The sequence below is a fragment of the Pelodiscus sinensis genome, chromosome 3, assembly GCF_049634645.1.
Source record: "Pelodiscus sinensis isolate JC-2024 chromosome 3, ASM4963464v1, whole genome shotgun sequence".
In the NCBI taxonomy this organism is placed as follows: domain Eukaryota; kingdom Metazoa; phylum Chordata; order Testudines; family Trionychidae; genus Pelodiscus; species Pelodiscus sinensis.
This window is the reverse complement of record NC_134713.1, coordinates 37,001,334-37,027,064: the sequence shown is the minus strand read 5'-3', so window position 1 is coordinate 37,027,064 and position 25,731 is coordinate 37,001,334. Positions and strand designations below refer to the sequence as shown.

Below are 25,731 nucleotides of genomic sequence, written 5' to 3'. Positions count from 1 at the left end.
TGGGCACCCTCATGGCAACACAATATGCCAACATCTTTATGACTGACCTTGAACAATGTTTCCTCAGCTCTCTCCCTCTAACACCCTGTCATGTTACTGAATTTTGAGGAGAGCAGCCAGATCACTGCTGTACCCATGGGAGGGGGGAGTGTTGGCCCCATAAGTGGTACAAAGGGTGCAATGTGAGGTGTCAAATAGAAGCTTACTTTCTTCTGATTCCATATATGCTATTCATGTAATTGTGTAATGTCTGTGTGTGAAGTTATAAGCATGTACTTTGTGTGAATCCCAAATGTTTCTCTGTATGTTGTTGAACTATGGGCAAAGCAGCTCAGACTATGGACATGCTAACGAGCAAGTCTCTATGGAACAATAGCCCTCTATAAACCAAGGACATACCTCAAGAATGGTGACTGATACCTAGGGGCTACCAGCAGGGAACACAGGGATCGGCCACGGGCCAGGTGATCTGCTGCAGCCAAGAAGAGACCAGGAAGGAGGTATAAAGATGCCATATGGCAGCCTCCATTTTGGTCTTCAGAACTGCTCCTGACCCCAGATGCAGCCTCACAGGGAATCACGAGCCGGGAAGAACTGTGGACCCATCTGGACCAAGGACTTTTAAGCCAGCAGTTATGACATCTCTGCTGCGAGCCTGCATCGAGAACTGGGAGATTCAATGCATGTAACGTATGATACTTTAACAACCTTACTATCATGCTTTTGATTCTTTTAATATTAAACCTTTAGATTCTAAAGGATTGGCTCAGCGTAATCTTGTGGGTAAGGTCCAGAGGGTAAATTGACCTGGGATCTGTGGCTGGTTTCTTGGAACCGGACAGAACTTGTTTGGGGAAGGTGAGATTGGGCTCTAAGACCCCTCACCTGTGTATGAGGCCTGGGGCCATCTGGGGCACAAATATTGCTGGAGTGTCGAAGGGGTTTTGCTCGTGAGGCTTCTGGCTGACCGAGCAGGCAGCTGAAGTGCTCTGTGGGACTGGTTTGTGGCCTATTTGGGAGGGTCTCCAGTCTGGGGGCTATAGAGAGCCCTGAATTTGAGCAATTTGCCCTGAGCAGACACCCTCAGCTGTGCCCAGACCGGTCTGCAACACACCTTTACTCTATTTATGTTACATGACATCATCATATGGACCCACGGGAAATACACCTTTGAAGAATTTCACAAGGATTTCAACAACTTCTACCCCACCATCAACTTCAGCCTGGATCAGTCCACACAAGAAATCCACTTCCTTGACACTACAGTACAATTAAATAATGGACACATTTCCACCACCATATACCGGAAACCCACCAACCACTAAACTTACCTTCATGCCTCTAGCTTCCATCCCAGACACATTTCACAACCTATTGTATTCAGCCTAAGATACAATCAGATTTGCTCTAATACCAGACAGAAACAAAAACCTACAGGATCTAAAGAGAGCATTCTTAAAACTGAAAGACCCACCCAGAGAAGTGAAAAAACAGATTGACAGAGCCAAAAAAGTACCCAGATGTGAACTCCTTTAAGACAGGCCCAAAAGAGAAAACAGAATTCCACTTGTCATCCCTACAGTCCAGAACTTAAACACCTCCAACACATTATCAAATATCTACAGCCTATCCTGGAAAATGACCCCTCACTCTCAGAGGCTTTAGAGGAAAGGGCAATTCTTGCTCACAGACAACCCCCTAACCTGAAACAAATTCTTTCCGGTAACCACGCAACACAGCTACATCATAAGCATCCAGGAACCCATCCCCTGCAAACAGCCCTGATGCCAACTCTCCCCACATATCTACACAAGCTTTTTCATCACTGGCCCCAACCACATCAGCCACCTAATCAGAGGCTCATTTAACGGCACATCCACTAGTGTGATCTATGCCATCAAATGGCAGCAATGCCCCACTGCCATGTATATCAGCCAAACTGGACAGTCTCTATGGGAAAAAATTAATGGACACAAATCAGATATCCAAAAAGGCAACACACGAAAACCTGTTGGAGAACACTTTATTCTTCCTGGACACTCATTAATGCCGTGGTCACCAACAGGTCGATCAGCCAGTCAATCGCGAGGCCTCAACCAGTCGATCGCGAGGCCTCAACCAGTTGATCGCGAGGTGGTGTCCTGTCCGCCCTGCCCCCATTTCCCTCCCACCCCCGAGAAGCCCCACTACCTACCTCAAGTGAAAATGGAGGAAGTGTCTGCTTCCTGGGGATGGACAGAAGTCCCGCAGCTTAGCGCCACTTCTGGCGATTCCAGAAGTAGCGCTAGCTGCTCTGCTGGGTGTACTGTGGGAGGGAGCATTGGCTCCCTGCACCACACAGGAGGGGTGAGTCAGCCCCAGGGGAGACGTGCACACGGGGGAGTCAGCCCAGGGGAGGTGCGCACACGGGGTTTCCCTGTGCTGGGGGGGTAGGCCCCCGGGGCAGGCATGCGCGGGGTTTTCTGGCCCCGGGGCAGGCGCGCACAGAGTTTTCCGGCCCTGGGGCAGACGCGCATGGGTTTTTCCTGCGCCGGGGGGTCAGCCCCGGGGCAGGCGTGTGTGCGTGGGGCTTCCCTGCACCGCGGGAGAGGGGGGGCCGGCCCCGGGGCAGGCATGTGCTGGTTTCCCTCGGGGGGGGGGGGGAAATCCTGGGAGGAGGCAGATGCAGGGGACTCTCTGCCTCCACTGGTATCCCACTCCCCAGCCACAGAACTCTGTCCCCCACTCCCCTAACTCTGTCCCCCACTCCCTTGTCCCCAGCCACAGAGGTCTGTCCCTATTCCTGTCTCCACTGGCACCCTGTCCCCTGCTGCAGAACCCTGTCCTCTGCCCTCACAGCACCCTGTTCCCTCTTCCCTGCCCCCCACCGCAGAACTCTGTCCCCACAAAATGTATAATTATAAATGCTTCATTTTAGATTTAATTAGCATGAATAAAAAAAGACCATTTATTTCATAACTATAATCACGTGATTTTAATTTTATACATTGCATAATTTAAAAATAAACTTTTTATCAGAGTGTGTAAGTAAGGGCTGCGGATGGACAGGAGGAGAATAAAGAGGGCGGGGCTTCAAGGAAGAGGCGGGGCTTCAAGGAAGAGGCAGGGTGGTAGATCTTCACCTGTTCGGAGATTTTAAAAAGTGATCTTGGGTGTAAAAAGGTTGGAGACCACAGCATTAATGGATCTCCAAATCGCTATTTTGTTTCAGACTAATTCCACAAGCCAAATACAGAGAAGGATTGAAGCTTAACTTCATTCACAAATTTAATTCTTATACTAATGGTTTGAATTATGATATTCGATGGCTCACACATTATCAACCAACCAAACAATGAAGGTGCTAATGGTTCTTGATGTCTGTGTAGAATCTGGTGTTGGTCATCTTCCTTTCTAAGTGCTAACTAATGGTTCTTATCCTCTTTGAACTATTTAGTCTTTGAGATGCTACTAGACTTGCTGTTTAAGTTTTTCCTGTTACAGACTCACTCAGCTATCCCTCTGAAACTTATCTACTCACTGTCTTTTTCCTCCTCTCTCCCCTCCCCTTTCCTTATTTATTCTTGGATCTGGACTTACAACACTCCAGCCATCTGAAGCAGTGGGTTGTGACCAAGAAAGCTCATGATACTATTTACATGTTTTGTTAGTCTTTAAAGTGCTACTAGACTATTTGTTGTTTTTAAAGTTTTTACATTGTTCTAGTGTTTGACAATGACGTATTTTAGGCACAGATTTTAAAGCTATTTAGGCATTGCTGAATTCAGTGTCACAATCAGGCTAGGATCCTAAATCATGTTTTCAGAAGGGCTTTGGGTATATGGGAGACTAAATCCTATCAATAGACAATGGGATTTAGGGTCTTAAGTGTTTTTATCCCTTTTAATCACAATAAAGTATGGGCATCCAGGTGCTTGCTGGTAGGAGCAGTCTAACACACTCAAATAGAATATACTAGCTGTACCCGGCGTTGCCCGGGAAACTGGACGAACAAAATTTAGAAAAACAGAAGCTGGTCCTGACAGCCTAGAGCCACACCTTAGCTGCCAGTGCCTGACATCTGGCTATTATGGCAGACCCCTATGCTTTTCTACTGCTGCATAAAGCAAAATCTGACAAAAAAAAAAGAGGCATTGCAATGCTGAGACTCAGAGCTATTTGACTTGGCAAACTTGGACACAAAAGTCACAATAGAAACTATGTCTGTTTTCTTCCCATGTCATGAGTCTTGGAGCCATTAAAAGCACAGTAGAAGGGAGAGCCTTTAAATCACCATGGCTTGTTTCTCCACCATTGCTGGAAGCATATGGAGGCTCCTCTTCAACAGTGCAATGTTTTGCTTAATATCAGATGGTATTTTTTTGCTAATTATCCTTGGAGAAGCTAAAGTTTTTTTGGTAGGGAAGTAGGGGATAGGCATGCTGGGTCCGCAAATTCTCATCCAAGAGCTGAGTATAGGGATGCGTCAATCAATGGGGCTGGCCCTACTGAATCTGAGAGATTTCCAGGTGACACCTCAAACTCTTCGCCCATCTTTTTTGGATGAAACCGAGTCAACTACCTGAGCCTGCTGGCACCTCTATAGTCCCTCCTCCAGCACCACACCCTTGAACAGCTGCCCCTCCCATGGACTGCATCTCTTACCACCCCCAGTATCATCCGGTATCAAACCCAGGACCAGTGCCCAGATCTGAGGGATTCCCCCCCTCCCCCATCTTGGATTAATTTCTCACCTACCCATCATCATCCAGTGCTGCCCTTTGGGCCAGTGCTCCTCAAAGGAGACCCTCCCCCACCATGGGCTTCATTTCTCACTCACTCCCTGCAGGATTGTCCAGCTCCACTTCCTTCATTCTCCCAACGCCTCTCCCTGGGCTGCACAGAGCTAGGCAGTGTGAGGAGAAGTGGCTTCCCCGCCATTGCTGAAAGCATATGGTGGCCCCTTTCAATACTGCAATTGGGAGCGAGTGGGGGGATGGCAGGATTGTAAGGGGGTGGGGCTGGACCATTGGACTACAGAGTGTGCCAGAATGAGTTATCCAGATATGATTCTTCTTGTCAGTGATCCATGCTAGCCCTACTGATCACTCAATAAAGTTAACGTTCCTTATGCAGCTGGAACAAATACATCTCTGTATCTGAATAAAAATGACAAGGATCTTTGCAGACCTGTTTAACATCCAGGTTTCCACACCTTTTCAGAATGTGACTGTCAGGGGGGGCTCCCCCCTTGTTTGAGGTTGCCGCCCCCATCTGGGGCATAGTTCGGCTCACCTGGGCCTAGCCCCAAAGTGCAATGCCCCTCTTTTAGGGGTAATACGGCCCACTGGCCTAGTCCCAAAGTCAGCTGCCCCTGTATCGGGGGAATACGGCCCACTGGCCTATGCAGGCTCTGCGGCCTAGTCCTCGGGCCGAGCTCCCCACTCGCCGGGGTTCTGGGCAGGAGGGGCCGGGCCCTCCCTCTCCACCAGGCCCCAACCCAGGGCCCCATGACCGGCAGGTGGTTCCCACCACTGGCTCGGCAGGGGGGGGGGGGCCTCCCCGCAACGCACCGAGCCCTGAGGGGCTTTTCCAGCTCCCTGCCCTGGGTCGCTTCCTACCCCCTGCCCGTAGCAGTCCCACCTGTCGGCGCTGGTCGGGTGGCTGTAGCGACACTTCCCCAGTCAGTGTCAGGGTCAGCAGTGTCCGGTCTGGTGCCTGGGTGACGGGGGGGTCGGCCGGCGGCTCCGTCGCTGGGGGCGAGCCTGGCTGGGGCCTGGCAGCAGCGCGTTCAGCCGTCCTGGCAACTCCCTCCCTGGCAGCTGAGTGCTAGCTCCCATTCGGGCCGTGGTCTGCCCCTTCGGAGCAGGCCAGCAGCCTTTTATATCTTGGCTCCCCTCGGAGCATGCCCAGTAGGGCTGTGTGGGTGGGGCCCTCTCCACCCCTGGCTCCAGGTGGTTTCCCTGGGCTTGAGTGAGGGGTGGGGCCGCCCCGTCACAGTGACATTACTGGAAGATTGACAGAAAAGACCAAATTACCTTACTGGAAGGTATAACATTCAGCCTTCTACCACTCTCTGCATGTTCCCAAGCTGCTCAGAATGGCTGAGTAGTGGAATTCATATGCAGAATTTACCTTTTGAAGACCAATATTGCAACACTTGCAGAGCTACATAGGTAGATCTTTTCCAAGCACCAAACAGAAAAAAAATGCCTTTGGCAAGAAATGCATTTACACCTGCTATCAAGATATAAAATGGCTCCAAGATGATCAAGAGGATGAATTTAGCTATAACTGCTCAAGAGAGAGATCTTGGAGTCATTGTGGGTACTTCTCGGAAAACAGATTCAATGTGCAGCAGAGTAAAAAAAACCCCAAAACCCCAGAATGTTAGGAATAATTAAAAAAGGGATAGAGAATATCTTATTGCCTCTATATAAATCCATGGTATGTCCACATCTTCAATACTGCATACAGTTGTGGTTGCCTCGTCTCAAAAAAGATATATTGGCATTTGAAAATATATTAAAAAAGGCAACACAAATTATTAGAGGTTTGGAATGAGTGCTGTATGAAAAGAGATTAAAATGACTGGGACTTTTCAGTTTAGAAAAGAGACTAAGGGGGATACGATAGAGGTCTATAAAATCATAAATGGTGTAGAAAAAGTGAATAAGGAAAAGTTATTTACTTGTTCCCATAGCATAGGGACTAGGAGTCACCAAATAAAATCAATAGGTAGTAGGTTTAAAACAAACAAAAATAAGTTTTTCTTTACATAGTGTACAGTCAAACTGTGAAAGTCCTTGCCAGAGGATGCAGTGAAGACCAGGACTTTAAAAGAGTTCAAAAAAGAACTAGATCAATTAATAGAGCTTAGGTCCATCAATGACTATTAGCCAGGATGGTTAGGAATAGTGTCCCCAGTCTCTGTTTGTTAGAGGCTGGAGATGGATGAGTGGAGAGGGATCATTTGATGAATTGATGAGGATATCCAAAACTACCATCCCCACTGGGCATCAATGGACTTGGAGGATAAGACTGATCACTCCAATAATGCAGGATACATTGTACACTCCCAGATTAATCCTTCAGCTACATAAAATATCATATGCCAAGAGCAGATGCTCACTATCTTGCAAATGTCTGCCAGTTGTCTGCCTCACACAGAGATATGAGTGAGACATAGCTAAGGATTAATCTGATGTGTCTAGCAGTGGAGCTCTAGATGGAGATGACACTGAGGGGCTACGTCTACACTGGCCCCTTTTCCGGAAGGGGCATGTTAATTTCACCTATCGTAGTAGGGAAATCCGCGGGGGATTTAAATATCCCCCGCGGCATTTAAATAAAAATGTCCGCCGCTTTTTTCCGGCTTTTAAAAAAGCCGGAAAAGAGCGTCTACACTGGCCCCGATCCTCCGGAAAAAGCGCCCTTTTCCAGAGGCTCTTATTCCTACTTTGAATAGGAATAAGAGCCTCCGGAAAAGGGCGCTTTTTCCGGAGGATCGGGGCCAGTGTAGATGCTCTTTTCCGGCTTTTTTAAAAGCCGGAAAAAAGCGGCGGACATTTTTATTTAAATGCCGCGGGGGATATTTAAATCTCCCGCGGATTTCCCTACTACGATAGGTGAAATTAACATGCCCCTTCCGGAAAAGGGGCCAGTGTAGACGTAGCCATGATGACTTTGACAAATACATGTCCTACCTGTTAAGGCTCAGCTCCCTGGGATTAATAAACATCATTTTTTATTTAAGCAATGCATTTCTGTTTAAATTTAAAAAGCTGATATTTCATTATTTTCTCAAATATATACCTAAATAATTGTTTTGGGTTTGTCATACTTAGTAGCATTGTATTCAAGGGAGAAAAGGGGTTTTAGTAATACCCAACTTGACCAATTTCTGACAAAGTTCTAGTATTAGAATTTTGACTAACATGATGGGGTGAGGAGGTGCCAGGGAGACTCACCCTGCCACATTGCAGAGGGTGACGCAATTAAAATTATGATTCTATAGTTTTTTACAAATCAAACCATGTCTCCATAACACAACAGTAACTTGCCACTTTCCCCAAAATGAGATTTTATTACATTATCCTCCCAGACTGAGGTTACCGACATGAATCCTGAGTAAGTCAAAGATTTTGTCTGTGCACGTGTTTTAAATATAGACAGCCACAATTTTAAACCACTTTTGATAAATTAGTATAGTACGCTAATAGTAATCTGCAGGGGGGACTGATATACTCATAGACTTCCTGTGAGCAATTCTATTTATATGAACTTAGTAGTAAACCTGCACCATATTTTGATGGCCATATTTTACTATTATCCCTACAGCCATTGCAGCACTATATCTCTTTCTTTTGGGATGTTTCACTGTTGAGTTTTCCAGATGATCCAAAAATATCAGTAAATGAGAAGTTCCAGTCAACTGGACAAAAGAGCCACCGAGTCGATTTGTATATCCAGTATGGATTAAGTATTAATGTAAGTATACTTAACCCTGTGAAAAAGACAATACAATGTAGAGGTCCCAGATTTTCCACCACATCATTCCAATTGGAAATACACACCAACCACATGTGATAAATAAGAACCATGCGGCAGTGTTGCATATGAACCAGTACCCACTGGTTTGCCTTCCATAAAAGGGTATTTGCATAGCCAGTCTGAAAAGAGAAGAACAAAGAAAGATAACTTCAAGATAAGGCAGTCAGTGTTTTCTAGAAAAAAAGAAACTTTCCTATTGTAGTCACACAAACATTTGCTAAATCATTTTGCTAACAGAGTGCACATTTATATAGAACCTTTTGTCCAACAGAATTCTAAGTCACTTTGTATACTATGTGCATATAGCATAACAAAGATGCAGGATGGAGGAAGACAATCTAAACAAAACACAAAAATTTTGGGGGATCATCAGGGTCTGGGAAGTGTTGGCCAACACCACACAGGCAAATCATCGCACTCTAACTTCTCTAGCATCTACATGCGTATACGGGACCTTCATGTTTCAGGTCTTATTAAAAGCATTGCAGAAGGGCTAAGGTGATCCTTCCAGGACTTGTGGCTGTAGCTTTAAAGAATCAAGATACATTAGAATTTAAGCTTAAACCACTAAACATATTGCTGGTAACAGTTTGGAACGTGTGCTGATTTCTTCTCACCCTACAAGCATAGCAGGTCTCTTCAAGGATGTTCTCCCTCTCTCCACAGAATGAACATAAAACACTCATGTGCAGGACTGACCATGAGGCGAACTGAGGCGGCTGCCTCAGGTGCCAGACTGTGGGGGGATGCCACTAGGACCCAGAGTGTTGAAAATTATGTCTGCCTCTGGTGCATCTGTATTCTCTCTGCTCTAGATGCACAGAGATGGTGGAGTGCTGTGCTGGAGGAAGGAGGGCACAAAGAACAGGAAGAAGTCAGAATTAAGACTTTTCAAAGTTTTGGCCCAAGCGAGAGGGGATGAGCTCCCTGCCATTTGAGCTCCCTGCCTCAGGTACCAAAATGTTGTGGGCCATCCCTGCTCATGTGGGAGTACACATGCATGACCTAAATGTCTCCAGTAGAAATGGAATGGTCTACATTAAGCTTATTGTAGCTGATTAGCTATTGTCATGTAACCATTTTTATTCTCTAAAAAAAGCCACCTCTTTTAAAAACAGAGTTCGAAAAATAATTTTTAGTGCTGTGCATTAAATCCTAGCTAGTGAGTCTATGAAGTAATTTTTAAAATAATCTGTTTTCTTTGCTACAAAATGGGTAAAAATCTTTTAAAAACATTTGAACAATGTCTATTTTAAATATACCATAATTAGGGATTCTCAAGACTTCAAGAAAAATTCTTCCTTGATCCCAGAACTAATTTTCCATTTTGGAGCCAGTATTTCTTTGCAGATTTTTTTTGAGGGGGAAGCAATGTGAGCATTACAATATAAACTTCTATCACCAATAATTAATAGATTGAGTTCTTACTCTTCGAAGCAGCCAATATATACAGAGTGAAGGAGTGCTCATCTCAAGTAGCAGTCCCATCAAGGGTAGATAATGTCCTGATTTTATGTTAATTATCAGACCAAGAAGCCCAGCAAAGGCAAATAAATGATGAACTACCAAGAACACATCAAACGTCCTAAACACAATATTAGATATGTGAACAACTATATTTTCAAACAGCATGTATCCAGAGGCTATTAAGCAGTGAAACCAGCTCCATTTTTGCTGTGAATATACTTTGTCAACTTGGAAAACTGGATGTATGAGTAAGGCCCACAGCCCAGCTACACAATTCTGAATTCCAAGCTATATTTGAGGAGACTTTTTCCTTTGCTGGCAAAGTGCGATAACTGGCACTGATCCATAAGGCTAGCCAGTGATTTAGAAGAAACACACACAGGTAGAAGAAAAAGCCAGCTGCTACTAACATCAAAGGAACTTCCCACAGAGCATAGTACCAGTCAAATATAGCACTCCAGGTTTCACCATCATACACAAGAGTCATTTCTTCTTCAATTCACAATATTTGGAGACAGTCTGAGACTTCTCACACAAGTTGATCTATACTTGATCCTGTGTTGTTACACGAAGCAGAAACTCATCCGCAATTAAAGAAAGAAAGATAAGAGAGAGGCTCCCTTCCGTGTTGTCAGAACTATTAGTATCAATTGATATTACAGTCCCTAAGTCTTTACCTTTTGTTCCCTAATTTAAAAGATAATACCCTTTCTTGGTCTTTTCCCCTGTGACTGTTCCCTTCTCCCCCCCCCACCCCCCCGCTTCCTGTTATTTCAACATTCATACAGAATATGCTATTTTTTACGAAGGATGTTAAAAGACGGGTAATTGACTAATGATATTGTATCAACTATTAAACACAATTAGTCGATAAGGGAAGGACTCTGTCCCAGCTTGGGCCACTTCAGGAGCTACCACCAGTGCGGCTTTGCAGTTTAAATGTAGTAGGAGCTATTAAATAATAATAAACGTTAAATTATTATTAATTATTATTATTAATAATAATAATAATTAATAATAAGTTAAATAAAGAAAGCCCTGCTTCTTACAGTTCTCTCTTTTGTGAGGTGTTTTAACTATGTATACAGCATCAAGGTCTGCACATTTGTAGGTTTTGTATGCACAATGCAGAACAGACATGGGGAAACAGAGGTGGACAAAGCATAAATTTCCAAGGGGTCTTGTAAATAATAGTTAGCAGATAAGAAAGTAGAAAAAGAGTACATTGTGATGGCCTTTAACTGCAGCACATGGGTACCTCGTGATTTATTCAGGGCCTGGTTCACAAAATTAGTACAGGCTGAACGACTTTAGTCCAACATTCTCTGGTCCAGCCACGTTAGTGGTCCAGCATGATTGTAATTAGCCGGATGTCCACTTATGGGTATTGTCAAGTTTCCCAGTGTCCCATAAAGTTTGTTTACAGTACCACTCCTGGCTCTCAGTGTTCTGTGCTGTTATTTAGCTCTAATTTACCCTTAAATGTTTTCTAAGAGTCCAGTAAGCAATGGAAGTGTTGATAATGTTGCTAGACAATATAGACCCTCCCGCAGTTCAGCAAATTCTCTTTTTCAGCACTAGTCAGGTCCCAAGGATGCTGGACTAGAGAGGTTCAACCTGTAAAGCCAATCATAAAGCATGTGATACAATGTACTGCACATGTTAGTTTGTTTTAAAATACATATACTGTATAATCTGATTTATAGCTATGTGCTTTGGGGCTGTGATGGACTCTAAACTACACCTGAGTCCGATTGCAGCTTTCTGAAATACCAATAGAGAAACCTTATGATGAGTCTGGTTTTTTAACTGAGTTTTTGGATTCCAGAGAACTGGATAAAAGTGTTCTCACAGAAATAAAGTGTTCTGCATAAGTCTACTGGAAACAGTCTGGGAGGAATTCCAACAATGCTATTTTGGAATATCAATCAGCCAAAACAGGACATAATTTTACAAAAACAGTCTAGTAAATGGGACTGCTTGCATGACTGCTTGCAGGATCATCTTGATAACAAAATTGCACGGTCAACTTCTGAACAGAATTAGGTTTTAAGATCCACATTCTAAAAGATTTTTTATTCCAGAAGCTTATTAATATGCTAAGACACAGAGAAACAGTATCCTTATTGTCCCCGCTAGCATCATAGTTATTATTAATTGTATAGTCCCCAAAAGGTCTATGGGGTGATACAATTAATTAAAACTTCCTTCATGTGATGTGGTTTGAAGAAGATGAACATTTTCTTTTGTTTTTGTTTTAAAATAGCTATCACAGGTCCATATTGCTGGTGAATCATCCTAGATCACCAGACACAGCACATCCTGTCAATATGGCTAGGGAAGAAGTGCCCAGAAAGAATCTAATTCAACACAGTTTGACTAGGAGCTCTGCTGGGAGGCAGAAGAAGTAGCTATATGGATCGTTAGCAGTAAAAGTAAAAACACTTCTATGGAGATACCTTCCTTTCCTGTTCCCCAATGTAATAACAGAATAGTAGGATGACATCCTTATAACTAGAGAGAAAAGGAATATTGCTTATTTACATTCTCAGAGCACCTGATTCTGCTCTCCTTTGTACCAGAACAACTCCACAGGCCTTCCTTCCTGCTTGAATCCTGAAACAGTGAGTTAAAATTTCTAATTTGGTAGCATTTTACAACTCACTCTGCACATATGTTCAGCAGAACAGCAGAATTATGAACGCCTCAGGAATGGACGTTGTTTGAAACTCTGAAATGTTCATAACTCATAAAACATATACCGAAAGTTTACAACTGAACTTTTGAAACTTCACTATGCAGAAGAAACATGTTGCTTTAAGCCATCTTAATTTAAATGAAACAAGCAAAGAAACAGTTTCCTTATCTTGTCAAGTCTTAAAAAAACCCTCTCCCCTTATTTTTGTAGTTTACATTTAACACAATACTGCACTGTGTTTTCTTTAACACTGTTAGTGCCCGATTGCCTACTTTCACTTCCAAATGAGAAGTGTGGTTGACCAGTCTGTCAGGTCTGACTCTGGGGATAGTCTAACTACTATATATGACTATGCAATGTACAAGGAATTTAGAATCAGCATACTTATGGTGTGAGGAGAAAGCCCCAGAAACTTTCCTGTCCGACAACAAAAGCAAAATACACACACCCAGCCCAGTTACAGACAGCCCTCTAAATATGGTGGTTCACAAACTGTATCAAATTCCCCTGACTGCATGCATTAGCCTCTCCTGAAAGTGTGATGTTTTCTCACTATTTAACCAAAAGCAGCAGTTAGTTCAGGGGGTAGGTAATCATTTTGGGGAGGTCTTACTCCAAGAATTTGGCAAGCGGTTGAGACCCCCACTCTTCCATGTTATTAAAACAGGCATCTCCCATTGGCCAGAAGCCAGCCAAGGGGACAGTGCTGGGGACCGGAGCAGTTTCCCCCTCTCCCCTCTGGCTCACTTTTTAAAGTGAAATCTACTCGCAGCCTGCGTGTGGGAGGAGGCAAACGGAAGCCTGCCCGGGGCTCGCAGCGTCTGCAGCTGGATCCGGTGGCTTGGCGGGTCGGATGGGCCCGTCTGAGCCCCACTTCCTCCGCTTCACAAACAAGAGCAGCGCAGCAGACGGAAAACATTGGAAAAGGAATCACTAGAAGTGAGGGAAACCGCAAGGCCCCGAAATACCAACACGCGGGTCCCCCTGGCCCCTTGCAGCAAAGCGAGCGCTTTAGTTAACAGAGCGTCCGGCGCGGCTTCGGTCTCCCCAGCCCTCGAGCTTTCCTGTTCTGTGCGCAACAGCAGCGCTCGGCCCACGGCAGTCAGAGCTGCTTCTCCGGGGCTCGGATTCTGCAGCCCGGCGAGAGCCCCCTGCCCTGCCCTGAGCAAAAGGGGACCGGCCCTAGACAGAGCTCCGAGAGCCCTGGAGACGGTGGCCGGGGGCAGCCGCACCTGCTAGGGTGCAGACCGGGTCAGGTGCAAAGCCTGAGCCCGGCTGCAGCCACTCAGCTGGGTAGTGAGGCGGGAGCTGGAAGAGAGGGACAGATCCTCCCCTTCCTCCCCCGCCATGTCCTACCGTGGGCAGGACCAATAGGCGGGGCGGGGGAGGGGAGGAGTGAGAGCCGCTAGTTTTTGCAGTAGACAGATGGCTTCGCTCGTCCCCTCCAGATCTGTCCCCCATTCAGCTCCGTTCGCTCTCGGACCCTTCTCCCCAATGTGCTCATCCCCCAGCTTTGCTACTCACGTAGATTCCTCTCGCTGTTGGCTGGAGCCGCTGCTGTCTGCTGCTTCCTGCGGACCCGGGCTGGGCAGCAGTTGGGGAACGCTGAAAGCCCGGTTTAGCCTTCTTTCACTTCTACTTTGCAGTTCCCCTGCCCTAGCAAAGCCCTGCCGTGTTCGGATTTAAAAAAAAATTAACATTTCCTATAAATACCTAAGAATGGCCGTACAGGGTCAGACCAAAGGTCCACTAGCCCAGTATCCTGACTGCTGACAGTGGCCAATGCCAGATTCCCCAGAGGGAGTGAAGACAAGAGGTAATCATCAGATAATCCCTCTCCTGTCATCCATTTCCAGACAAACAAAGGTCAGGGACACCATTCCTACCCAACCTGGCTAATAGCCATTGATTGACCTAACCTCCATGAATTTATCTAATTCTGTTTTTAAACCTGTTAAAAGTCCTGGTCTTCACAGCATCCTTTGGCAAGAGTTCCACAGGTTGCATGGAAAAAAACTTTGTTTTGTTTGTTTTAAATCTGCTGCCTATTAATTTCATTTGGGGTATGTTTAGACTGCACCCCTCTGCCGGCAGAGGGTTGCAGATTAGGCAGGTCAAAATTGCTAATGAAACTAGGATTTAAATATCCTGCACTTCATTGGCATAAAAATGGCCACCACTTTTTTTCAGCATTGAGCTTAGTCAGAGAAAAGTGGCAGTCTAGAGGGGGATCTTTCGCTAAAGAAAGCCTTTTCCGATATATCCCTTATGCCTGATAATGGCTGCCTGTGCCACAGCATATCCTGTTCCTTGGGTTCAAGCTTCTGGCTGCTCTTTGGCTGAAGCCAACGAGATGCATCTTTCCCCCTCAGCAGTCAGCCCAGACTGAGCTGTACAGCTCCCTTTTAAACTGCAGCAGAAGTTGGAGCTTACCCAGCAGGGTTTGGGGGATGGGTCTTCCATTTCAAAGAGTACAGTCTTAACCTCTTCTTCTCCACTGCGGGGTTGGTACTCACTGTCAGATGCCCTAGGAAAAAATGCTTTGCAATTGAGTACTACTTCACTGAAAGGACAGGAGATGCACCCTCAAGTGATCTGGACACTCAGGATATGCCATGGCAACATTCCAGGAGACAGGTACATACCAACATGGTCAGCATTTAACTCAGCACTACACAAAGTACCAGACTGAATGATCCATGTACATATCCTGTCAGTCATTCATACTAGCTCCTCTGATCCTCAGTCCAGTTAACATTCTTTATGCAGCTGGAACACATGAAGAAATACATCTTCGGAATTGAAGCAAAATGACATGCATTTTCATAGATCTGATCAACAGCTGCACTGCTAGGTTTCCATACCCCTTCAGAATGTGACACCAGTGGAAGGATGGCAGGAAAGACCAAATTATCTTACAGAAAGGCATGTCATTCAGCCTCCAAGACTCTTTCCTTGCTCTGAAGATGCTTACAATGGCTGACAGAGCCACTGATGTGGTCATAAATGCACTAGAGGTGTTCATATGCTGTTTACCATTTAAAGATGAATATTACAGCATTTGTAGAGTTATGGTGGTGGATGTTTTCCAAGCACCAAACAAAGAAAAATTGCCATTGACAAAGGATGTATTTATATCTCCTATCAAGAGGCCAAATTATCAAGCAAGGAAATGACTTCAGGATAATAGAGCATATCCAAAATTACCCTCTCCTACCAGATACAGAAGGATCTTGGAGGATGGACTGAGCTCACCAATTATGCAGGAAATATGCATTCCCAAATCAAACCTACAAATTAAAAGTTCATCCACAAAGACCATATGTTGACCACTATGCCAGATGTCTGCCTTATGCAGAGATGTGTGTTTGACATGGATGAGAAGCAATGTGACAAAGTGTCAAACAGTGACATAATTTTGACAAATACACGTTTTCAGTCTAAGTTCCCTAGGATTACTAAAGGCCATTTTTTTCATGTAAGTAATGCATCCTTGCATTCAAATATCATTTTAAAACATTGTTATTTAAATATTTTCTCTAATATATATCTCATAATTGTTTCAGTTTAACACCATTGAATTCTTGGGATACATGTATTAATCAGAATCCCTAACTTGACCTATTTCTAACAAAAGTTGTGTTATTATAATGTCCACCAGCCAGAGTACCTGGAACTGAGAGGCAGTGATTCCCTCCTACCACTGAAATTATTTTTCACTTAATTCATAAAAATATACCCACGCTGGCCTGATCTCTCTAAAATTAATTTGCTCCTTCCCCCAGAATGAGATTTCATCACATTGCTTTCCCAGAGTGAAATTACTGGCAAGAATCTTGACTGAGTCAAGGAGAGAGAGAGTTTTAAATACAGAGAGCAATAATTTTAAATCATGTTTGATAAATGAGCATAGTGCTTCTAATAGTAATCTGCAGTGGTGGTCAATCTATTCATAGGCTTCTTGTAAGCAATTCTATTTTAATGGGCTCTGTATTAATCCTACATCGTGTTCTTCTGGTCATATTTTACTGTTACCTCAACAGCTGTTGCAGCACTATAACCTCTTCTTTTCAAATGTTTCACTCTTTTGATTTCTATTTAGGATCTATTTTTCATGTCTGTATTTGAAGAGTTTCAATCATGAGACTGAAGAGCTGCTAAGTTGATTTGTATGTCCAGTATGGATTAAATATTATTGTAAATGTATCTAACTCATAAAGAAGATGACAAAATATGGAAGTCCAATATTTTCCTCCACATAATCTCAATTGGAAATACAAACCCACCACATGTGATGAGAAAGAACCATGAGGCAATGAAACATATGGATATTTACCCATTGCTTTGCCTTCCAAAAACTGTGTTAGCATTGGAGCATCTCCATCTGACTCCTCCCCGAGCAGGCCCATCCCTAAGGGATGCAGAGGGCCAGGGACAACTCCCACTCCATGCCAGGCCCTGCCCCAGCTCTTCCTGTGCCTTCTCTATCCTTTCCCACTCCACCCTTCATTGCACCCCTTCATGAAGCCCTGTACACACAACAGTGGGACTTAAGGGATGACTGGGAGGCCTGGCATGCAGCAGTAGCAGCATTTGGGCCACCCTTCACTCACTAAGGCAGTGGGAGCTGCACAAATTGGAGCAACACAGAAGCCTGCTCTGCTCTGCCACCATCTCTCAGCTGGGTCACTTTGCTTCATTATAGATACAGTAAGTAGAGCAATCTGGCTCCAGCCCACTCTGCTCTGCTCTCCTCTTCAGGGGAGTGGAGTGCACTGTGGCTGTGTCACTCTGCTTCCCGTCACCATGCTGAACCAAACCAAAGCATGGGGCCAAAGACCACCACCCTATACCATCCTATGGACAGGACACAAACCTCTGCTAGACACTTGGGGGAGCAAGGGGGCAGAGCCACCTAACTGGAGCAGTGACTAGGAAGAGCAGGAGGGCCTGTGGGTATGGGAGGGGTTAGAGTGCAGGAGGAGGAATGGGTGCCAGGCTTGGGGTGATGGGGCCAGAAATGGGCTTTCAGGCAGGGGGATCTGGGCTGGGACAGGGAGTTGGGGTGCAAGAGGGAGTGAGGGCTCCAGCTGGAGGTGTGAGCTCTGGGGTGGGCCAGAGATAAGAGGTTTGGGAGAGGGCTCCTGAATGGGAGATGTTGCCGTGGATTCAGAGTGAAGGACAGAGCAGCGGTTACACATCCTCAGTCAGAATGTGCTACACTGGACTATTAAGGAAAGGTATCAGATCCTAATGGAGGAGCAAAAAAGACCATACTCAGGAGTCAGTAACTGCTTCTGGTAAAATGTGAGTGTTGCAAGGCGAAGGGGACCTTCTCTTGCTATTTCATCAGAACTGCCAGGTTCATACAGAACTGCTGTACAGGACGATTCTCTCCGGTCACAGTCACGGGTTGCCTTCTGGGTTCTCCCTGTCTGGGGCAGTGGTAGGAGAGTGGCAGGAGCCTCTCTCATGTGCCCTGCTAAGGGGTGACATGGGGACATGCAGGGTCATATGCCCCAATACCATGTGGGGAGGAGCAAAGGGCCAGCAGCTGGCAGACAGAAACATATCATCCATAGTATGGTTCTTCCAACCACACCGGGCCCCATGCTTTCAGGGGGCCCATGAGGCCCAGTGTGGCACAGGGGACTAATGGAGGTCCTGGCACTCCTCACCCCCTCAGAACAGCTCAGAGCTTCATCAGCATTTAAAGGGCCCAAAGATCCAACCACGACCACTGTTACGATAGCAGCGGCAGCAGCCAGGAGCTCTGGGCCCATTTGAATCACTAGGCCCTGGGGTAATTGTCCCCTTAACTCCCCCGTCGGCAGGCCTGGGAGTGGGTGTGGGGTAGCGACAAGAAGAGGTGGGGACCTCCCTCGGGCAATGTGTGGTGTGGGGAGGAGTCACAGGAGGGGAAGTCTCATGGCCTGTACCCTCATTGTGTCCCTCCCCCAGCAGCAGGACTGGATATGTATTATGTATGCGAGGGGGAGAGTCAGAGGTGGGGAGGGGGGTTGGAGAAGGCTGGGTAACTGGGGAAATTGGTGGGGAGTAGGGTGCGTGAGAGCCAGGGGGAGCATGTGCAGTAAAGTGCCTGAGGATCTTTGGAGGCGGAGGGTGGAAGAGCATAGGTTAACTGTGAAATGGGGGAAAAGCGAGTGGCCATTTTTGTGCAAATTAAGCACAGGATATTTAAATCCCCACTTCGTTTACAAAGTCGACTGCCTAATCTGCATCCCTCTGCTGACAGAGGGATGCAGTCTAGACATACCTGTCAGCCGACGGTCAGGGCTCCCTATATCTGTCCCTTAAGACCGGCTGAAGTTCTTTTAAATTGTGCCTGGTTCTGTTACAGCAACTGAAGGAGTCAGGTTAAAGCTTAAACAGTTACAGGTTTATTAAAGAAGCTTATAAATCATATGGTTACAATGGCTATTGCTTTATTTCTTAACTACTAGCAAAATATAGATCTTAAAAATGGTTACAAAGAAGATAAAGATAGAAAAATAGAAATAATGGTACCAAGTAACAGCTTACTCTTTCTATGTGTACACTTAAGACAGAGGACCACATCCAGGTACAATTTTTACCCCCTTCTGTGCCTCTCGACTCCAGCATGTCAGGCCAGGGCCGGTCCCTCAATTCCTAGGAAAGACGAAAATACGAGGTGGGCGTCCCCATAGAACCTCGGGAGGTCAAACACCTAACCCGACCAGCAGGTAGAGGGTAGAATGACACTCAAAAGAGAGTGTGCTGCTGTGCCACCTTTATACTCATGGGGTCACGTATTTCTCTTTCTTGTCTGTCATGCCAAATGGGGCTGGTCTGTCTTTTGTGAGACCAGTTCTTACAAGGGAGTTGTGAACTTAATTTACACTTGTAAGAGAGATAACTAAATTGGAATTACTGGGGATTCTTTTCTCAGTGGGAAATTCCTCTCCCAGGGACTGTGTGTGTTCGAATCAACATAGGTGCCAGCCTGACACTTCTTGCAGCCTTGAGGCCAGCTTACTGATTTAATCGCTTTCTCTCTCCACATATCTGTATTTTTTTCAGCTTCTCAGGATCAGATGAGCCAGCATAGACTATGCTGATTTCATTGCTCCTTCTCTGTCCTGTATGCTTCAGAGAGGCAAATAAGATGGATGTGATGGGGGCGGGCTGTCTGGCTACAATACCCTAGGTGAGAAAGTGCTGGGCATGCTCCAACTTCTATATTAGTATAAAGGAGAGCTGCTCAGCTCAGCCTGGGCTGGCCACCGAGGAGACAGAATGCTTGATGAAGATCCCGGGCCAGGAGCCACTACAGTTTCTGACTGCAACAATCAGAGATCCTGGGGACTAGTCTGGTAACCTGCTACCTACAGTCGATCTGCAAAAGTCAGAGTTCCAGCGATCCACCCATGCCAGGGAATCCAGAGATGCCAATGCTATATGAACTCCAGCTCCAGGAGACTCTGGAGGAAGTCCTCCAGGGAGGCAGAATGAGTGGTATTTGCCAGTCAATAAGGTTTGCATGTTGCAGTCACCCACCATGGATAGGGCCCTGGGATGGGACCTGGTGGAGTAGGGTGTGTTATACCAAATAAAAGCAAGCAGGATGTTATGAGGGGGATAAGGCAAAAAGCCACATTTATTGTAAAGATAATAATAAAAAAAATAAAGAAAAGATAGAAGCAAACAACATTGTTTAACTACTTAACCCTTATACATATAAACATTTATTCATTCATTTATTCAGGTTCTGTGTATTTGTTATAGTTACCAGCCTGGAAGTTGCTTGTGACAGAATACTGGCCAGGTACTCTGTACACAAGTGATAGTAGTGGGGAGCGAAGTCCTGATCAGATGCGCACCTGAAGCTCCTGGTAGGCTGGCAGCAGAACCTTGGACTCTAATTCCATAGTTTTTTAGTCCAGTTCTTATAGGAATTTCTTCCTATGCCAGTCTATGGAAATTGCTGCATCATGCTGATGTCTCCAGGGTGGCTGCCAGGTGCTCATCAGTGATCTCATCGGGTGGACCTCCAGTACTTGGTTTTCTCCACTTGACATCTTTTGGTTGCACTGGCACCTGACGCCTTCTTCAGCCCTTTGTTGCTGTATTCTCAGGCTGGCACCTTTTAGAACCATTTATTCATCATCCAAGCACTCTCTTTCTTTTACATACATTCCCTAATTAATGTTTCACATACAGTATTTTGTATAATAATAAAAGTTGTAGTTACAAAAGTTTCTGGGTGGTATTGCTTAAAACATTCTCTGAGTGCTAAGTAAAGTTACAATGTTTTAAAGAGAACAGGCATCAATTATGTAACAATGCCCATTGTCAATTACTTGACAATGCATTGTTACAATGTATCTTTGCAATGTCAATTTCAAGCAGCCCCTCCTTGCACAAGCTTGAGCATGCCTTGGGACACAGAGGGGGGACTGTTTCTGGCTACATAGGATTATATTCTTAACAGTTCTAAGTTACATGACCTAATACATTATATTCTAAAGGGACAATAATAATAATAAATCTAAACATTTAACAATCTTAACAAATAATAATAATAATAAGAAGAATTAATAATAAATCTAAACACTAAGTTGTGGGGAACAAATTATGGGGAGTTACTTCCATTTGGGGGAATCATTTTCAATACATTAATATGTTATCCCTACAGGTGCTCCTGGGTTCTATTCCTGTTTACCCCCCCTTTAGGTAGGACTCAACTATGGCCATTAGGCCACATGGCCCTGAATCCTAATGGCAGTCATATTGACTCTAGCCATTAGGGAGTACATCCCTGAACCCTCAGACAGAGTACAGTGGGCTGTACTACTGTCAGCCTAAAAACAGTTTGGTAGGCTGCAACCATGGTAATATCACTACCCCCAATCCACCCCAAAAGAGAGATGGGATGTGCATACCCTGTGACATACCTGCACAGAAGACACATTTTGTGAAGTTGCATTGGTATTAATAATCTGTAATAATTAAATGGGCAGTTTTCACCTATTGCTTTATAAAAGTCTTAATATGAGAAGTCTCAGAGGGGTAGCCATGTTGGTCTGTAACTTTAAAAAACAACAAGTAGTCCTGTAGCAACTCATTTTTTAATATGAGAAATGTATACGGTGGTTATTCCTGATTGCTGAACCTTATTCTTTAACATATGTGCACATCCAAAACTTGAGAACAGTCCCTGTAACATCCCCATATAACCATTTATCATTCTCATATAACTTTGTATTCAGAGAAACTTTGTAATTCCTTTGATATCCTTCTTATAGAATCACTTGTATTAAGTCCATAGAAACTTTGTATCAAGCTATCTTTATGTTATAGGTCTTAGGAATAGTTAAGGTAAAGAAAAAAATGTTTTTGAGATCTCTCCCCTTTCCTTGATTGCCCTGTTGAAATGAATGAGGTGTGAATGGAGACTGAAAGGTGAGCACCCCCAGCAGTATTTGCAAAGGTGGAGAGGGGCTGGGAGCCAGATCCGAGACAATATGGCTACGTCTAGATTGCATCCCTTTTTCATAAAAGGGATGCAAATTAGACGTATCGCCATTGCTAATGAAGTGGGGATTTAAATCTCCCCCGCTTCATTAGCATAAAAATGGCTGCCGCTTTTTTTCGGCATGAAGCTTTGCCGGAAAAAAGCGCCAGTCTAGACGCGGATCTTTCAGAAAATAAAACCTTTTCCGAAAGATCCCTTACCCCTTATTTTATTTTAAGAGGGATAAGGGATCTTTGAGAAAAGGCTTTATTTTCCGAAAGATATATACCAAAGCTTATTTCATCACTGCAAAGCCCTGATGGAAAACTGTTGAACAGCAAAGAAGCATACATTTCATCAGTAAAACAGAGACTGGAAGAGTCAAATATAATTATTCAACAATACTCTTACAAAACTATATCTTCTTCTTTTGGAATGTTTCACTATTTAATTTTCCAGAGGATCCTTTTTCCACAGCTGTATTTGGAGAGTTTCTGTCAATTGGACCAAAGAGCTGTAGAGTCATTACGTATATCCAGTATGGATTAATTATAAATGTAAGTATACTTAGCCCCATGAAAAAGACAATAAAATATGGAAGTCCCAGATTTTCCACCACATCATTCCATCTGGAAATACACACCCACCACATGTGATAAGTAAGAACCTCACGGCAGTGTAGAATATGAAGACGCACCCATCGGTTTACCTTCCCAAAAAGGGTATTAGCATTGCCACTCTGGAAGAGACAAACACAAAGAAAGAGAAATGAGACTCCAGCTTCAAGATAAGGCAGTCAGTTTTTCTATAACCAAGGTAGATATTTAGCTTTACTGGTGTGTTTAGTGTAAACTGCCATACAGACATTCAATCATTTTTCTTGTGTACTAAGAGATACCACATATACGTAGCAACTTTTGTCAAGAAGAATTCTAAACCATGTTACAAGCTATGTGCATACTAGGGATGTTAAATTTCAATGGGATTTCCCTCAACTACTCGATTAGTCGTTAAGGGGTAGGACGGGACGCTCGCTATCCCAGCTGCACCACTGCCTTTTAAATGTGGTAAGAGCCACCCAGCGGGGAACCCGGGGCAGGACCCTGGTTCAGCAGTCTCAAGGCATGAGCATAGCCTGTCAGGGGAGCAAGTAAGCCCCCATTCCTACCCCTCTGGTAGGAAATCCCAACTAAGGGGAATCTACACTCTTGGGGCAACACCCCAAACTTGAGAACTTAGTTAAGGAGTGGCTTGGAGTTCCTGGGCCAGAAATACAAGCAGGATAGGGAGGCAGCCCCCACCCTTTGCCTGCTTATTCCTGTGATTGTCCTAGACACTAAGGGTACGTCTAAACTGCAGGCTTTTGTCAACAGAAGTTTTGTCGACAGATACTGTCGACAAAGCTTCTGTCAACAAAGAGCGTCTAGACTACATTCAGTTCTGTCGACAAAGCAAGCTGCTTTGTCGACAAAACCCTGTAGTGTAGATGCAAGTATAATTTTGTCAACAAAAGTCCACTTTTGTCGACAAAACTCTGTAGTCTAGACACACCCTAAGCTACACAGCTGCCAGGGACTCGGTCATAGTGCCCTAATTAAGGATTCTCATGGCCAGACACTTCAAGTTGCGGGTGGAGGGGAATTCTACCATGATCCCAGAACTAATTTCCCAGTTTGGTGGTGATTTTTTGCAAGTTTTTTTTAAGGGAGAGACAATGTGAAGTTTATAGTGAAAACATCTTTTACCAATGCTTAATACAGAAAGTTCTTACCATTGTAAGCAATGTCTTGATGCAGGTTAATGGAGTGCTCATCTCAAGCAGAAGTCCTATCAGGATTAGATAGTGTCCAGACTTTATGTTAATTATCAGACCAAGAAGTGCACCAGAAGCAAAAAAATGATGAACTAACAAGATCACACTACGTGCCCTGAAAACAATATCAGACACAATAAGATATACATCGTCAAGTAACATGAAGCCAGAGGCTACTAAGCAATGAAGCCAGCTCCAATTTTGCTGTGAATACACTTTGTCAGCTTGGAAAACTGGATCTATAAGCAAGGCCCAGAACCCAGCTACCGAACACTGAACTCCGAACACACCACGTGTGATATCCATGTTCCAGTCGATCTTCTTTTTTGTTGACAAAGCGTGATAACTGGCACTGATCCATGATGACAGCCAGTGAGCTAGAAAAAATACTCCCAGGTAGATAAAAAACCCAGATGTCAGTAACTTTAAACGAACACTCCAGAGAACATAGTCCCAGTCAAATGTGTCTCTGGAAGTTGCACTATCATTTGCAAGTTTCATTTCTTTTATAATTCAAAATATTTGGAGGGAGTCTGATGTTCCTCACCTACACGTTGGTCTTTTTTAAGGCTGTTGAGCCTGGGCTGTTACACAAAGCAGAAACCCACCTGCAATTTAAGAGAAAGAGAGAGTGACTTGTAGAGAATGGCTGTGTCTGCGTTTCCATATGATCTTCCCATTTATAAAAGCTCACGAGTTTCACTACAAAAGAATGAGTGGTCCTGTGGCACCTTAGCCTGGGTCTACACTAGAAAGTTATTTCAAAATAACTCCCGATTTCGAAAAAGCAAGCAGAGCATCCACACTACCAATAGTTATTCCAAAATAACTCCTGCTTTCCATGAGGAATAACGCTAATTTTGAAACAGTTATTTTGAAATAGTGTTAGTGTGGACATGCCAGTGCTGCTCCCCAGAGTAATTCAAACAAATTATTTCCCAGTGCTTCCTGTGTCGCTAAGAATAGGCAGCACGTTCACATTAATGGAGCCTGCCTCAGACTAACTTCAAGGCTTCCCTGTAGTGTGGACACACTATTTCTAAATAGTTATTTTGGGAGTTATTATTTCATAATAAATTATTTTGAAATAATTTTCTAGTGTAGACAAGCCCTTAGGGTATGTCTACACTACCCCGCTAGTTCGAACTAGCGGGGTAATGTAGGCATACCGCACTTGCAAATGAAGCCCGGGATTTGAATTTCCCGGGCTTCATTTGCATAAGCGGGGAGCCGCCATTTTTAAAACCCCGCTGGTTCGAACCCCGTGCAGCGCGGCTACACGGGGCTCGAACTAGGTAGTTCGAACTAGGCTTCCTACTTCGAACTACCGTTACTCCTCGTGGAATGAGGAGTTGCAAATGAAACCCAGGATTTAAATATCCTGGGCTTCATTTGCATCTTGCCGGGCGCCGCCATTTTTAAATCCCCGTTAGTGTGGACTCCGTGCCTGTGGCTACACGCGACACAGAGTAGGTAGTTCGAATTAGGCTCTCTAATTCAAAGTATCGTTACTCCTCGTGGAACGCCTCACGGAGAGAACAGAATTCAAAATGGCCACCCCTAAAGGGGCAAGCTCCTTTTTTTTGGTCAACAACTTTTCCCTGGGGCAGTGTTTCCCAAATGGTGCTCTGCGGAACCCGAGATTTCCCCGAAAAAATTCTGCTCCCCCACTCCCCTGTGGAACCCGTATGCAGCTCCCACAGGGCCTCTGGAGCTGCACAGCCT

The 25,731-nt window shown here is 44.7% G+C and overlaps 2 protein-coding genes across 3 annotated transcripts in view; both read right to left on the bottom strand.

Annotated features, from left to right (window-relative positions):
* Positions 1 to 7,498: 7,498 nt before the first annotated feature.
* On the bottom strand, positions 7,499 to 10,731 carry LOC102463054 (protein CLN8-like). The gene is given in 3 exon segments (XM_014580935.3): positions 7,499 to 8,651; positions 9,961 to 10,288; positions 10,290 to 10,731. Coding segments are annotated over 3 exon segments (846 nt in total). The 5' UTR covers positions 10,487 to 10,731; the 3' UTR covers positions 7,499 to 8,330.
* Positions 10,732 to 18,995: 8,264 nt separating this feature from the next.
* LOC102462085 (protein CLN8-like) overlaps positions 18,996 to 25,731 on the bottom strand; it is a 61,012-nt gene continuing 54,276 nt past the window's right edge. For both annotated transcript variants that reach the window (XM_075923584.1, XM_014580937.3), the window contains exons 2-3: positions 23,965 to 24,614; positions 18,996 to 22,932 (exon numbers count right to left, since the gene is read on the bottom strand). In XM_075923584.1, the coding sequence (XP_075779699.1) occupies positions 22,609 to 22,932; positions 23,965 to 24,507 (867 nt within the window). In that variant the 5' untranslated portion in view covers positions 24,508 to 24,614 and the 3' untranslated portion in view covers positions 18,996 to 22,608. The remainder of the gene's footprint in view (positions 22,933 to 23,964; positions 24,615 to 25,731) is intronic.